This window comes from Arachis stenosperma, chromosome 9, assembly GCF_014773155.1.
Source record: "Arachis stenosperma cultivar V10309 chromosome 9, arast.V10309.gnm1.PFL2, whole genome shotgun sequence".
Lineage (NCBI taxonomy): Eukaryota > Viridiplantae > Streptophyta > Magnoliopsida > Fabales > Fabaceae > Arachis > Arachis stenosperma.
Genome location: NC_080385.1, coordinates 50,452,928 through 50,469,001, shown reverse-complemented (window position 1 = coordinate 50,469,001; position 16,074 = coordinate 50,452,928). Strand labels below are relative to the sequence as shown.

Sequence of the window (16,074 nt, the reverse complement as noted above, 5' to 3'; positions counted from 1 at the left end):
GCCCATTAAAAGTACGGGCTTAATCCCTATTTTCTAATAATAAATAAATTTATTACAAAAGAATTCAATTTTACTTACATCTTGTCAATAGTGAAGGCCTTTGTAATTATTGCTACCGAATGCATGAATAAATCGTCTATTAAAAAAAAATTCAATTTTAATTCACCAACAGCTCGAACTGTTAGTAACAAGAATTATCGGTAGTAATGGTGTTGTAAAAAAAATAATTAAAAAATAATGTATATTTACTAACGTCAGATTGCCAATGATAAAAAAAAAAATCATTTAAAAAAATTGTATTTTAGTCGAAAGATTGTCAGTAATAATTAATTTTTTTAAGTAAGTAACATAATTATATATTAAAAAACTAGGTAACATAATTATATATGACACATCTTTTAGACTAAAATAAAAAAGTATATTTTTTAATCAATCATATAATTATTTTGTTAAGAAACATAATTATATATTAAAAAACTAGGTAACATAATTATATATTACACATTTTTTAGACTAAAAGAAAAAAAATATTTTTTAATCAATTATATAATTATTTTGTTAAGTAACATAATTATATATTACAAAACTTATCAGTATTAAATTATTTTAGAGAAAAATTTATATAACTAAAATTAAAATCCTAAAAAATATTTATAAAAATATTTATATTTAAACAACATGTAAACAAATATAATTAAAATTAAATTAGTTCATTTACGGATATTGAAAATTTTTAATATGTAAAATAATGAGAAATAATTGGTGAAAAAATTAATTAGTGTACAACATTTGATTTGAAAGACTGTCACTATAAGAAAAACGCTGAATATCGTCGGATTTGTCTGCAAATTTAGCGAGGGACATTATCGATGAATTTAGCAGTAAATGTTTCGATGATTCGTCCCCAAAAAACTTACTGTGAGATTCCATAATCCATCCCTAATTCTGATGGTAAAAAAGGGTGCCAAAATTTATTTTATAAGCTTTAATTTTACTGTCAAATTTATCTTCAAAAATTTTCGATGATAATATGAATTAGTGAAACGCAGCGTTTTGGATAACGACAAGCACCTTATCGTCAGATTTATCCACGATACATCCGACGGTAAAATTGAGTTAAATTCGAATTCAGAAATCCTCCCCCTCACTTCTGCAACTTTTCTGCCCTCTCCTCTCTTTTTTTCCACCGGTAACAGTGCCTCCTCTCCACAACAAACAAGTCCTATTCCTGCATTGTCCTAGCTGAGCCACCAGAAATCTAAACGCCGCTGTCGGATTCCATCGCCGTCGCTGTTGCCTTGTGGGTCGCCGTCGTTATTGTCCATCGTCGTTCCTCCTCCATGTTAGTGTGACTCCTCCCCATTTTTCAATTTGTCAATTTTTTGTTTAGAAAATTTTAACACTACTCCATTAATGATAGAGGTAAAAGAAGCTTGATGCTGCCACCGTACCGTGAGCGCTACTACTGCACCTCTATCGCAACTCAACAACCAGATTTAGATATTTTTTATTTTTTTATGTAATTTTATATGTATTTTATTAATTTTATATTTGATTTTTTGTTATAAAATATAATTTAGTTTGAAATATTAATTTTTTTGAAAATTTATGTTTTAAATTTTATGTTTAAATTCTATTTTATTTTTTAAATTTACTGATTAAGGGATGTAGTTTAAATTAATTATTAGGGTATGTAACTTTATATATATATATATATATATATATATATATATATATATATACTCAAGAGTGATTGCCCGGTTGAAAGATTTTATTTAGTGAATAAGTTTTTTTCAATTGTATTAAATTTATATCTTTTATTTTTGTTATGTCGGTTGTTAATTTGGTGAAATTAGAATTAAGTTTTAATTAATTGAAATGTTGATTTTTTCTTATTCCTTATGAATTAGATTTTGATTTAGTTTTACTTTGTGAATTTAATAAGTTATCTTTTTTTATTAGGATGGTGTTATTTTTTTTGAGATCAAATGAAGTTTGCTTCTTTTGTAGTTTGGGCAGTCATATTTCAGGTTAGTTTTCTATCTTTGAATTTAATGAATTGTTTAAGTTTTATGACGGACTTACTTTTTTTTAAGATAGAGTTTTAGGACGAAAGTGGGAGAAGGTTGCCTAGTAACACATTCTTGAAATCCTTGTTTGCTGAAAAATTACGAAGTAATAAAAAGAAACTCTACCGAATTTTTGTTAAAATCCTTATTTGGTTTGTAAAAAAACTGAAAATTATATTTGCAGAAGACTCCGAATTGTAGATAAAATTTTGCCGAAATTTTGAAGAAATTTAAATATAATTGAATGATGAATTTAAAAACAAAAGTTTTTTTGGCATTAAATGAATAATAGTCATGAAATTAAAATAACTTGTTTTATTTTGTTATTAAATTTTTTTGTCTATGACATATAATGTCATTATTCCTTGGTTTAACATATTGTTAAATATGTTATGTGTAGTCTAAATCATTGAGTTATGATTTGACAATGACAAAGACTTTTAAGTATACTCACATCTTGAAGGAGAATAAGGAGAGATTTGTTGACAACGGTCTACAAATTATTATATGATTAAATGTCATGTGATATAAAGTTTAATATGTATTCATTTTCAATTTACTGTCGTCCTAATCATACATGTGTTACACAAGAGTTCCACATGTAGATATTAGAGGCCGCAACCTAATAATCTCAGTATACTGGAGAGGGTGGCAATAACTCCGTTGATTTAGTCATTGATCCTGATATGATTTGGCGCGAGACCGCATCTAAGTCGTACAAGAATCGCGTCTACGGACTTGGATCGTTCTTCGCCAACAACCTCCGCACCTCCACATTGAGGGCTTTATCCGCCTTTGCTACTAGCCCTGTCGATCCCGAAGACAACGTCAATCTGAGGGAGCAGGTGCAAAATCTCACCCAGAGCCTTCACCCTCAGCAGCTGCAACAGTCTGAAGAGAGGTATAAAAAGACCCTCACACGAATGTCAGACACAAATTCCCTCAGGTTGAAGCTTAGACAGGAACTAGAGCGGATTCAGCAGATACATCAACAGATGACGTTGTACCATGAGCAAATGTGCGTTGGTGACAATGGTATTGCTGGAGGGACACTGACATCACTACCTAGACGCCGCCTCAGCAGGACAAGGGGGATGACGATGACTATCAGGATCCATATTGATTAGAGTTTTGTTATGCTCTATTTGGTTGTATTTTATTTATTTGACTTTTTATTCTGTACATACAATTGATATTTAATAAATTACATTAAAAAAATTGAATTTATCGTCAGATTTATTTGGAAAAATCCGATGATATGTTAGCGTGAAACAATATAGTATAGCCCAAAATTACCGACGAAAAATTTTCGCCAATAACCAAATATTTTTTGGTCAAAGAATCCGCCGGTAATTACCATCGGATTGAAAAATCCGACGATAGTTAATTATCGACGAGAGTTATACCCCGACGATAAATCCAACGATAACATGTTTACCGGTAGATTATTTGTGTTATTCCGCTGATAAATCTAATGGGATTCACCGTTTTCTCTGTAGTGAATAAAATGAGCTACTTTGTGCAAAGTTACCTAATTAGTGCAAACCGCAATAATGACATGGCAAATAATACGTGGACAAATAGTATTACGGCATGCATGTGGTACAAACTGACACATGGATAAATAGTATTATGACACATGACATAATTGTCCATATCAACATATCATGTGTCATTAACCGATCCGTTATCATATAATTATAAATATTCAAATTATGATGTGACACGTGTTACTAACAGTTTAAGTCATTAAATCATATCAGCATGTCAATGACGAAAAATGAGTCAATTACTAAAGTGGTGTTGTTTTACTAATTGGTTTAATTACTTTGTTGGTTGCTATAATTTTACAAAATTTTTAATTAGATACCTATACTTTTTTTTCTTTTAATTGGATCCCTGCACCAAATTTTTTTTCAATTAGGTCCCTTTTAATAGTAATTGGTTTAATTATATAGGGATTCAATTAAGAAATAAAATTTGATACAGGGACCCAAATAAAAGAAAAAAAAGTATAGAGACCAAATTAAAAATAAAATTTGGTGCAAGACTCAATTAAAAGAAAAAAAGTATAAAGACCTAATTAAAAATTTTACAAAACATAAAGACTAACAGAATAATTAAACTTTTCTAATTTTAAAGGCATAATTAATACAATTTGAATCTAAGAATTAATTTTAGTATACAATGCGAATCTCATAAATCACTTTTAACACTCTACATGAACTTCATAATTTTAATAGAATACCTCACACATTATACGGAAGAGCTTTTGAAATTTTGTATATATATCTTTTTAGTATATTAATTACAAAACTAATTATCTAACCATCACATATAATTAATGTTTTAAAGTACATTGTGTATATGTTGTTAGGTATCGTATCAAGATTCACAAGAACCCAAGGCAAGTTGTCTATGTCGATTGAGATCTCTAAGATATTTTGTTGAGTTGTATTCTTGTGCATCTAGTAGCTCTTCTGAGTATGTTCTCAGAAGCGACTTTCTTTGACCTTTTCTTGTAGATTCTAAGTCACACTTATCATGACCTCTTAGTAGTGTCACAACCTATATATATATACAATAACCGTCAAGTTTATAATATCTATTTATGAAATTAACATGACTTACGTAAATTAATTTCTTGCTTAATTACCTCACTCATGCAAGGCCTTAAAATAGGAGACTGATCAACACACTTTGATGCAGTGAAAACAACATGACCTACTTGGTCCTTATCATAATCATCATCAAGAGAAGGATCAACAAGTGCTTCAATATTCTTAGCTTCAAGCAAAGGTTTGGCCTATAATTCATCAGATAATATCAAATTACATTGTGGTACATGTTGAATTTTGTTCTTATACTTGTAAACTTGATTTATTTTGGATTTAAAAATTTTAAGACTAATAATTTAGTTCATAAAATTGTTCTTAGTTTCTAATCATCAATCTACTAAACATTTGATCCATTTAATATTTTGCAGAAAAACAGGATTTATATTACCCACAGCACAAGGCTTTTCTGCATATCATCCAAAGCTGGACGCCCACTTATGATCTCCAGAAGTAAGACCCCAAAAGAAAATATATCAGTTTTCTCATCTACTATGCCATGCATGCAATATTCAGGTGCAAAATACCTACCAAAATTCAATGAAAAAATATATAAACAATATTATTAGAACATGCATGAAACTTAGCTAACTCTAATGTTACTAGCTTTTTGTTTCAGTACCCAAATGTGCCTCCAATTTTCGTTACGTTGCAGTGAGTCCACTGTTCTGGTAACCATTTTGCGAGCCCGAAATCACAAATCTGCAGAAATATTAATTAATTAGGGAGGATAGGACAAAATAATTAGACAAAGATTGCATTTAAATTTGTACCCAATTAATAAGAAATACTATATTAAAAAATAGATACAAAATTAAAAGCCTTAAACCCTATAGACATTCCACAACTGATCTAGCTATTTTACAGGCAGAAATAATTAAATAATGTGCTGACAAGGTCTAGAAGTTTTAGTGCAAGCTACTATGCAATATAATTAATCTCTAGAAAAGAAGATGAAAATCCATTGCCGATTGACAAACCATGAAATGAAATTTTAATTTACCATAAATTAGTCTTTAATTTGATTTGATAAAATTTTATTTTTCAAAAATAATTTATAAAAACTAATTTTAAAAAGATGCTTTTTTTTTTTTAAGTTATAACATCTACATTTGGTAAATTAAAAATGACTTTTAATAATTACAAACAACAACAAATGTGTTTGGTAAATAGTTTTTAAAATTTAAAAATATTATAATAGATATTAATATAAGAATTAGATTTAGATATTAATTAATATATGATGTTATATTAAATTTTTTAATTTTGATAAGCATAAATCATTTTTAAAAAATTCTATCTTAAATTATTTCAAAAATACTCCTATCTTTTAAACTATAAGCACAAATATATGATTTTCTTTTACCAACTATAAAATGAGGAATTTATATTTTTTTCTAAACGTAGTATGTTATATTTAATTAATTATTGAAAAATGAAATCCAAGAATGTCCAAAAATAGGATAACATAATAAAAGATAAGAATTTTTTAAAATAATACATTGGAAGTATTCATCCAATAGTGTATGATCAAAAGCTAAGAAGCATCTAAAAGAAGAGAGAATAATAAGTCGAATTGAATGAAAATAAGAGTTGGCTTTATGGAGACGGCGACTTAAAATGGGAATTCTTTGAATTTCACATAGCAGCTTGACAGAGCTTGCAAGAATGACAAACGGCATTGAAGTAGAGTTTTCAAAGACTAATAATTGGTTGTAAACTTTTCAACGGTTCCAACAAATGATGGCAAGTAATTGAGAATTTGGGTCAACATTTTTCAATAGGTTAAACATTCTCATTGCTGCAATTCATTATGTCCAAAAATCATGAGAACTCTTCATTAATTTCAAGGCAGTGAAGTAAACAATGAGTGATTATTTCTGTTGCTTTATGACAGCAAAGACGTGTTAGCGATGTAGATGGAAAGCGGCGGTGAATCTAAACAAGCACTGAAAGACGACTATGGAGAACTTTTTAAATAAAGAGCTTAATTTTGTGAGACAAGTTCAAACTTCCATAGTTCAATCTACGGTTTTTTCTGCTGTATATAAGTAACGCAAAGTTTAAAAGGCAGATGGTAAAATAACACTTCACCGAATTGACAGTATAGTTATACTTATTTTATGACTCTTATTTTAAGTGTTTCTATTTAGTAATACTGACACTTATACAACTAATTTTTAACTCAATATTTTACTATAGTCTATATCTCTAATCCTTCTTTGTATATGTTCTATTTTTTTCATAGCTATTTGAAGAAGAGAAGAGAAGAGAAGAGGCAAAGATGGACCTACGTTGATTTGTGTGGGACAATTGCCTCCATTAAGTTTATAAAAAAAAAAAATAATAAGTATATATGTTTATAGATAATTATCCTATCCTTATAATTCATTTGCCCTCAACACTTTAAAGAAAAAAAAATTGTGTAAAAAAAAATTGTTATTAAATATTAATACAATGATAAAAATTGTTATATCATATATATTTAAAACAAACAATAACAAAAAATAATAATTCAATTAGCTAATTATCTAAATCAAATATAGTTTTTCAAATATAAATAAGATTATTAGTATTTATTATTTAGTAGCTTTTTAAATGTAATATATTATATATATATATATATATATATATATATATTAATTACTTATTTATATTTTATTATTTTATTTAATTTAGTTTTAGTCGAACATATAATATATTTTTGTCGAAAAGTTTTTCTCATAAATATTAAAAAATATCAATTTTACAATTAAATGTTAACAAATTCTTTAAATATTTGCATAATATAAAAAGAGAAATGATCTTATCTATACTTATATATAAAGCTAAGAGAATTGTGGTGGTTTGATTTAAATTTTTATTTTTTTTACAAATTTTTTGTCTCTCACACAATTTTCATAAAAATTTAAAATTAGTTAATTTGAATTATATTCTTTAATTATTAAACTATAATTTTTTGTTGTACTATATAAAAAATAATTAATAAGAATATAATTTGATGGATATGAAATACTTAACAAGGCACTAGTATTAATAATAAATATATCACATAATAATGCCAAAACATTGAAATGAGAAAAAATATTTTTAATATAAATTAATATATTTTTTAATGTATTAATTATATTTATTAAAAACTTGACTAACTAACATACTCCAAATATATTATTTTTGCCCTACTATTATAATTTTTTAGGTCTCTCACTGAGAAGAGAAAAGGAAAGAGGAAAAAATAGCACAACCTTCACTATTTTGTATTCACCGTTCGCGCACCGTTCACCGATCACTATTACCGTCATTTGCCGGTCACTATTTGCTATTTTCTGTCCCCACGTTGTCCCATCCCTTCCCCTCTTTTATGAGTGCGAATCCCAATCTCCCTTTCAGCGACTTTTTCTTCTTTTTCAAACTCAACACCGATAGTGAGTATTTGAATGTTCTTCTACTTTTTTCTCTTCTGGAATTTCTCTATTTTTGCTTAGCATTTGTTGTGCTGAAATTATTGTAATTATTTGTTCTTAGTGCTCTATTTTACTACAATTTATCATAATGATTATATGCTCATATTGATATTTGTAGTTTTTACTTTGAAATCTCTTATTTCTTTTTAATTTTACTAACAGTCAACATGTAAAATGAAATGCTTCAACTAGATTTCTTTGAATGCTCTATTTCTTATTTTCTCTTGATTTCTTTGATGTTTTTGTGTGACATCATAAACTGGTTAGTGCTCTTCTTGAATTATGCAAATTGTTATTTTAGAGAAGGAAAAGCTAATTAGCTAAACTTTAGTATGGGATTTCATCTTTCTATCTTATGTCCGTTCTTGTAAATTTTAGTAGTTTTGTTTGGTGCACTTATAAACTTGATGTGAGTTTAATGATTAATTTAATGTTAATTCATAATTCTGCAGTTCCTTAATTTAATGTTAATTTTTCTACAGTTCCTTATTACTTATAAAAACTTTGTTAATTCATAACTCTTATTATTTTTCACTATGATAACTCTAACACTGTATACATACCCAAGCATATTTTGAGAATTTAGTGGTGCCTTGTTTACCCGATCAATTTAATGTTATCTTGAAATTATAATCAGCATAAACATGTGTGGCTTAATTAAATATGTTAGAATATAATTAGGATCAATTATGATTAATTAGTATTATTTAGTATATCTAAATATTTATTATAGGAGATTACGTCTTTATTATTACGATTCTCTTAGTACCTATAAAAACCCTTTTATATTGTATCATTCTAGACAACTTGGATAGACAACTTGAATACACTCAATAATACATAAATCTTTCCTCCATTTTAGTCTCTTGTTTCCAACGTGGTATCAGAGCCATGGTATCCTCCTTGAAGAAAATAGGTTGTTTTCCTTGCGGTGAAATCATCGTAGTTTTGCATTCTTTTCTATGCCATTCTTCTTTCTCTTTTGTCACTCTTTTGATGCTTTTTCACCTCACCGATTAGCCTATTTTTTCTGTCTTGTATTTTTTTTGAGTCGCATGATCAAACACCATTGTCATCCGCTGCTTACCTATTCTCATGAAGAAATCATATAGTTTTCTCTCTCTTTCGGCAGTTCCGTCTGCGTTCTCTCATGACAGTTTCGTCTGCGTTCTCTTGTGGCAGTTCTGTTTGTGTTCTCTCGTGGCAGTTCTGTCTATATTTTCTCATGGCAGTTTCGTCTACGTTTCGTCTGTGTTTCATTGTGGCAGTTCTGTCTGCATTTCTTTCTGGCAGTTCCGTCTGTACTTCCTTAAGATAGTGGCAGTTCCATCTGTGCTTCTTTCAGACAAGCGGTAGTTCCGTCTGCGGTTCTTTTAGTCAAGCGGCAGTTTCGTCTACGCTTCCTTCAGAAAAGCGGCAGTACTGTCTGCGCTTCCTTCAAACTAGCGGCAGTTCCATCTGCGCTTCTTTCTGGCAGTTCCGTCTGCACCCATTTTATCAGTTTATGCAGTTTTTTCTCTTTATTTTGTTGTTTTAAATAAGTTTCAAACTCAAGTTGTCACTTGAGTTTGAGGTTAGGATCAATTAGAATCAATTAGTATTATTTAGTATATCTGAAAATTTATTATAGGAGATTACGTCTTTATTATTACGATTCTCTTAGTACCTATAAATACCCTTTTATATTGTATCATTCTAGACAACTTGGATAGACAACTTGAATACACTCAATAATACACAAATCCTTCCTCAGTTTAGTTTCTTATTTCCAACAAAATAGTGTTAAAATGTAGGATATGTTAATTTTGCTACATGACCTAACATAACACAGCTCCATTTCACATTAAGTAACTGATGGATTGTCTCACTTGTTTCTGTGATGCTATAACTTGATCAATGCATGCTGTTGTTAATTTTTTAGTATGAGGTTTTTACAATGTATTTAGCTTATTTTCACTGGTGTAATTAATCATTATATTAATATTTTACTCATGATAAGGACAATCAAATTCTTTATGTAGGCAGGAAGAGATATGGTTGCTTGTTTGAATGAGGCTATTGAGAGGCAAGGACTAAATATGTGAAGGCAGTAGAAGTGAAGCATGAATTGGTACAAGATAGTTCTCCTTTTGTTATTGACTTTGTAGGATATCTTGGGAGGCAGTAGAAGTGAAGCATGAATTGATTGAATTGCAAAAGGATTGTATCTTTAGTAGTTTTTTCTAATTTCTTGTTTTCTTAGGTTAATCACAGTTTTTTCTTTTAATCTCATCACTTTTAAGTATCATTTGATACTAAGGTATTGTCTAAGTGTTTTTCAAGGAAATACTGGATTAAGAAAGGAAAATCAAATAGCAAAGAAAGCATAATCAAAGGAAAAGGCATAGGAAAATGCATGCGATCAAAGTACATAAGGATCAAAGCCATGCAAACCATGCAGCACAGCTAGCATGCCATGCCACTAAGCGGCGTGCAACTCCCTGGAGGAGAAGCAAAGCTGGCGTGCCATGCCATGATGAAGGCGTGCAATGACTTGGAGGACAAGACAGGGGAGTGCCAAGTCATGTAGGGCGTGCAACGCCCCTAGAGCAAGATGAAGCTGGTGTGCCATGCCATGTTTTCCTGAAAAGTAACATCTACTTCTGGAATAGGTCAAGCCCTTAGGACTAAGAAACTTAACCCTCGGTACGTAGGACACTTCCAGATACTTAAAAGTGTTAGTCCAGTAGCTTATCAAATAGCCCTTACCCCTCCTTTGTCAAACCTTCATGATATTTTTCATGTTTCACAACTCAAAAAGTATAATCCCAACGAAGGCCATATTTTGCAACCATAGTCAGTACAGTTCCGAAGCGACTTGACATATCCAACATCATCGGTCAAGAAAGTGGATAAGAGTGACAAACAGCTGAGAGGCAACACAATTTCTTTGGTTAAAGTAGTTTAGGGACGCGATGAAGAAGCAGAACACACCTGGGAGTTAGAAGATAAGATGAGACCTGATTATCCGCATCTGTTTATAGGTAAAGAAAATTTTGAGGGAAAATTTTTCTTTTAGGAGGATAGAATGTAACATCCTGATTTTTCGTAACTAGATGTCATTTTAATTTTTCAATGATTAATTTTATTTAGTCGTTTCCGAGCCCTGCAAACAAAATAAATGATAATATAATTATATTATTATGTTATTTATTTATTTTATATATTCCATAGTTATAATAAAATTTAGATAATAATATTATTTTTATTATCATTCTTATCGAGTTCGATATTCGCCAATATAAGTAAATATCAGTACTCTTTGATGAACTTGGTATTGCTAATGTTTCATCATATATCCTTTACATTAAGTTACTAATATCATTTATATTAGTAACTCATATATATATATAACTCATATATATATATATATATATATATATATATATATATATATTACTTGTATTTTAATATATCCAGTTTTCATCATTATCCGTTTAAGATATTTATAACTTGAATCACTGACTCAACAACCCTAAAACGCGACACCCAGCCATCTTTGTGATACCTAGCCACAATTATCATTAATCATCATCATCAACATCTCATTTTCTCTCTTGGTACCGAACCAAGAAGAAAGAAAAAGAGAGAGAGAAGTCGTGTGAGATTCATGGCACCTCCGAGCTTCTGAGTTTGATTTCTTGAGCTCTATAATCCCGATAAAAAATTTAAACTGATTAAAATGTTTGTATCTTCCTCCACTTCATATTGACGTCACTTTTTCTTGGGAGAAGTCGATGGAGAAGCTGCTGCTCCTCCGTGCATGTTAGGCCAAGTGAGCCCAAAAGCAAAGTAGCCAATCTTTGACATTTTTCTCTCAGATTTCTTGGTCAGAAAGTTTTTTCGGTACTTTAGTTGTGAGGACAACGTGCTAGAGGTAAGGTTTGGAAATCTTTTACCGATTAAATGTTAATGTGATAAGTGATTATTGGTTTGATTGACTATTGGTTGCGTTTGATTAAGTTTATGTTAAAATTTTGTTGAATTATTGTTGTTGCTTGTGAATTGTAGTTCGGCCATGAGGAACAGCCCAGCTAGGGTTGTTTTGTTGATTTTGGGACTGTTGTGAATGAGAATTTTTAATAATAATTGATGAGGTTAGATGGTCAAGAGATTAACTGAAAAACTGTGAAAAATTGATAACCGTAAAGGTCGAAAACGGATTAAAAATTATATATATTTTGAACAGAATACAAGAAAGGGATTTTTGGGTTTTAAGAGCCATGTTTGTCACAAACATAATATTATTTTTGAGGATAAAATTATATTTTGTTAAGAATTGAGGTTGATTTTATAAATAAATAAGTTTAGGGCTATTTTGAATAAAAAGTAAGTGTTCATGGGTGAACGAGTATTTTATAAAAATGATGGGTTACTTTTATAAATATGAAATCCGAGAGGTTTAGTTGGTTTTTTCTTTTCAAATGTTGGACTAAAAATAAAATATTTAAAAGTTTGGGGTTTAAAGTATATTTTCTAAGAGAATAAGAGTAAAACTTCAATAAAGCTAGTTTTTGTATAACAAAAATAGAAATATTAAATATTAATACTTCATAATTATTATTGTATTTATAAATATTTAATTAGCATATTTTTGTTAAATTCATTATTTTATTTTCTTTAAATAAAAAAGTAAAATAATAAGACTCTCTAAAAGCATTAGAAATACAGTGTTATATTAAAAATAGAACAAATCTCTTTTAATAAGATATTTAAGGAAAGGAGAGAGAATAATGTGAACATGATTTGAGATATTAAGAATAATAAAATAAAAGATTGAAGAAAGAGAAGACAAAATAAAACAAAAAGAAGACGAACAGGGATATTGCTTGATTTTGAGAACGAACCGAGGTGATTATTTACCAGCTAAAACAGAGCAGAGATATGGTGGTGATTCCATTGAGAAAGTTGCTTTCCAGAGATACATCGGCTAATACAGAAAATGGATGCACCTGTAAGACAAAGGTCGTTTATATACATTGGCTAGAGAGAGCCACACCTATAAGACAGAGGGTGGTTACAGAGGTTATGTTTGCATACATCAGCTCAAGAGAGTCGCACTTGTAAGACAGAAGTTTCTTATAGAGGTTATAGTACTGGAAGTCAAACTCAGACAAATGTTGTTGGGTTACGTCCGGAGCAAGTAGAAACCGACAGAAGAGGTCATTACCTACATTAGAGATAGACATGCATTATAACTATTTGTGTATATTTTCCCGTGAACCTTGTTTTTTGTGATTGTGTATGTGCTGTGCTTGATTTTATATGTTCTTTAGTTATTATGCTTTGTTGTGTTTATTGGTTGCTATTAATTGGGTATAGTATTAAAACGGACTTAATTAACTACCCGGCCCTACTAAAGACTTCTCAGTTCTTACCCTTTTACCTTCCTCTTCGGATGGAGACAGGGACCTATTTTATGAGTTTGACCACTCCTATATCTACAAGGACTCTGTGCATCATAGTTTCTACATAGTAGCTGCCGAGTCTCGAGTACGACTATATGTGTTACGAGACCATCCCCTCCAGCATACGATTGACACTCATTTCTTTGACACTGACACCCCTTATGAGTTTTCTAATCTTGGCTTCATCTGGGCGCTTTACATCATCTATTCCCTAATAGACCTGAACGCCCTCATCCTATACAGTCTGAGGACTAGGTTGTTTCTCCACCGAACCCAGTTGAGTAGCTTGTACTTGAGCCTGCACTTGAGTCTGTACTTGAAGGAGATATTCCTCTAGAGCCAATTCAATCATCTTTGTCTAATGCACAGACCAGAGAGCAGTTTGGACTTTCTGTAGAGACATTAGATCAGATACCTGCAATCGGACCTTCATTCTCGATTGATGTGAGCGAACTCATGTTCTCGATCCACCCTGCACTCTTGGATATTAGTAGTAACAGTAGTATCAAAGAGGTTCTGGAGGTCATAGAGATTTCTGACGATGATGATGAAGATCCTGAGGAGTACCTAGATGTAATAGAGATTTCATCTTCAGATAGCGATGACTGAGAGTTCAAGTTTGACAGCATGTTTTGGGAGCATTTCAGCTTAGCATAGATTTTGTGTTATATTCTCTCACTTGTGGATTAGATCCACCGAGAGATTAGGAGTTGTATAGCTTTGCTTGGCTAGTTCGGGTGCCAGATTAGGAGCTTCCTTTATGGAACAGGACTCGAAGTGATATATATATAGTCATAAGCTGCGTTAAGATGGTACCCTGACTAGTTATTTTGTTTAAAACTTATTTGTGTATATTGTACAGATATTATCTATTATTACAGTTTCTCTATGTGTTACTTTATTTCTTTTCGTGGTCTGCCTATGTTTGCTTAATTTTTCACAATTATTCGATTCATTTTAAAAAATATAAAATATACATCGATCGTGTGCTAATTCGGCTACATAATAATTATTAGTTAAATTTTAGGAAAACAAATTAGTGGCACTTGGTTTTTAGTATAATTATAACGTACTGGAAATCAGGTCGTTACAGCATTAAACACCCAAGTCTAAAGATCAAGCCCAGTTACATTCCACCAAGTCCAATGCAATGCCAATGATGAATTTAAGAAGGCCCAACCTCAAAGATGTGATTCCCAATTGAAGATTAAAGAAAATTTTGTTATGATTTGATTCTGTTTTAGGATTTGAATTATTAGGAGTTATCTTAATTATTCTTATTAAGATAAGATTTAGTTTTAAATATGAATTAGAGGAAACCCTAGGATTTAAATAAGTGAAGATACTTTACAGAGGGAACATTCAGTATCCTCCGCACTGTTTTTTTCATTGTTGTTTTTCATTCTCGATGAGTAACTAATCTTTGTCAAAGGGTTAGGAGCTCTGTTATGTTTTTATGGATTATTAATCTATATTTTCTTTTATTTAAAGTATTGCATTGATCTATTTTATGATTGAGTTATTTGTTTTTCATCCTTAAAGGATTAGTAGTGTCAAAAGGTATGTTATTTCCGTTTTGAATTTGTTTATTGTTTCGATAGAACTAATATCCGAATTTTGCTTGAAAACTCTTTCACATTACTTTTTGAATTTGACTAGACATAGTGTTTCAATTAGTGTGCGACGATACATGATTTTCAATCACTCTAATTTTGAATACATGATATATAATTCAGATTAGAACAACTTTTGAAAATTATATTTTCTCATAAGATTCAATCGGACAGGACTAGCTTGGACATGTGACATATAATCGCACCTAAGGACTGCTTTTGAATCTTATGAGGAACTGAATCAGATTTATACTTAACCTCTTTAATTAATTGATTGACCAATACATTGGCAGTTAGCTAATTGAGAAAAAATTGAGATACCAAGACATTGAAAATCAGTTAATTAAGGTTTGCAACAACCCGAATTTTTATGCAAACACAATATTTTTCGAAAAATGTTATTCTCAATAATTAGTTTTATTTTGATGAGTCACTTCCGAGTTTCGAAGTAAAATAAATGATAATATAATTTTGTTATTATGTTATTAATTTGTTTTACATGCTACAATTATAATAAAGCCTAAATAATAATAATAATATTATTATTATTATCAAGTCCAATATTACCGATATAAGTAATTATCGGTATTTCTTGATTATTAATTTATTAATACTTCATCAAATATCTTTAATTCTTAAGTTACTAATATTATTTATATTAGTAACTCATATATATTTAATCCTGTATATATTTTTACTTCTGGTATAATATATTCAGTTTTTATAATTATTCGTTTAAGATATTTATAAATTGAACTGCTAACTCAACAGCTCCAGAACTTGATACCTAGCCACTAAATCACCATTAATCAATATCCCTTACCTTAGTTCCATTCACTTGGCCGAAGCCATTAAGGGAACAAAAG

General features: G+C 30.0%; 1 protein-coding gene across 1 annotated transcript in view; it reads right to left on the bottom strand.

Moving 5' to 3' along the window:
• Positions 1-4,454: 4,454 nt before the first annotated feature.
• Positions 4,455-16,074, bottom strand: part of LOC130949501 (receptor-like cytosolic serine/threonine-protein kinase RBK2) — a 31,245-nt gene continuing 19,625 nt past the window's right edge. The window contains exons 7-10 of the mRNA XM_057878198.1: positions 5,307-5,386; positions 5,076-5,211; positions 4,726-4,875; positions 4,455-4,637 (exon numbers count right to left, since the gene is read on the bottom strand). Coding sequence (XP_057734181.1) covers positions 4,455-4,637; positions 4,726-4,875; positions 5,076-5,211; positions 5,307-5,386 — 549 coding nt within the window. The remainder of the gene's footprint in view (positions 4,638-4,725; positions 4,876-5,075; positions 5,212-5,306; positions 5,387-16,074) is intronic.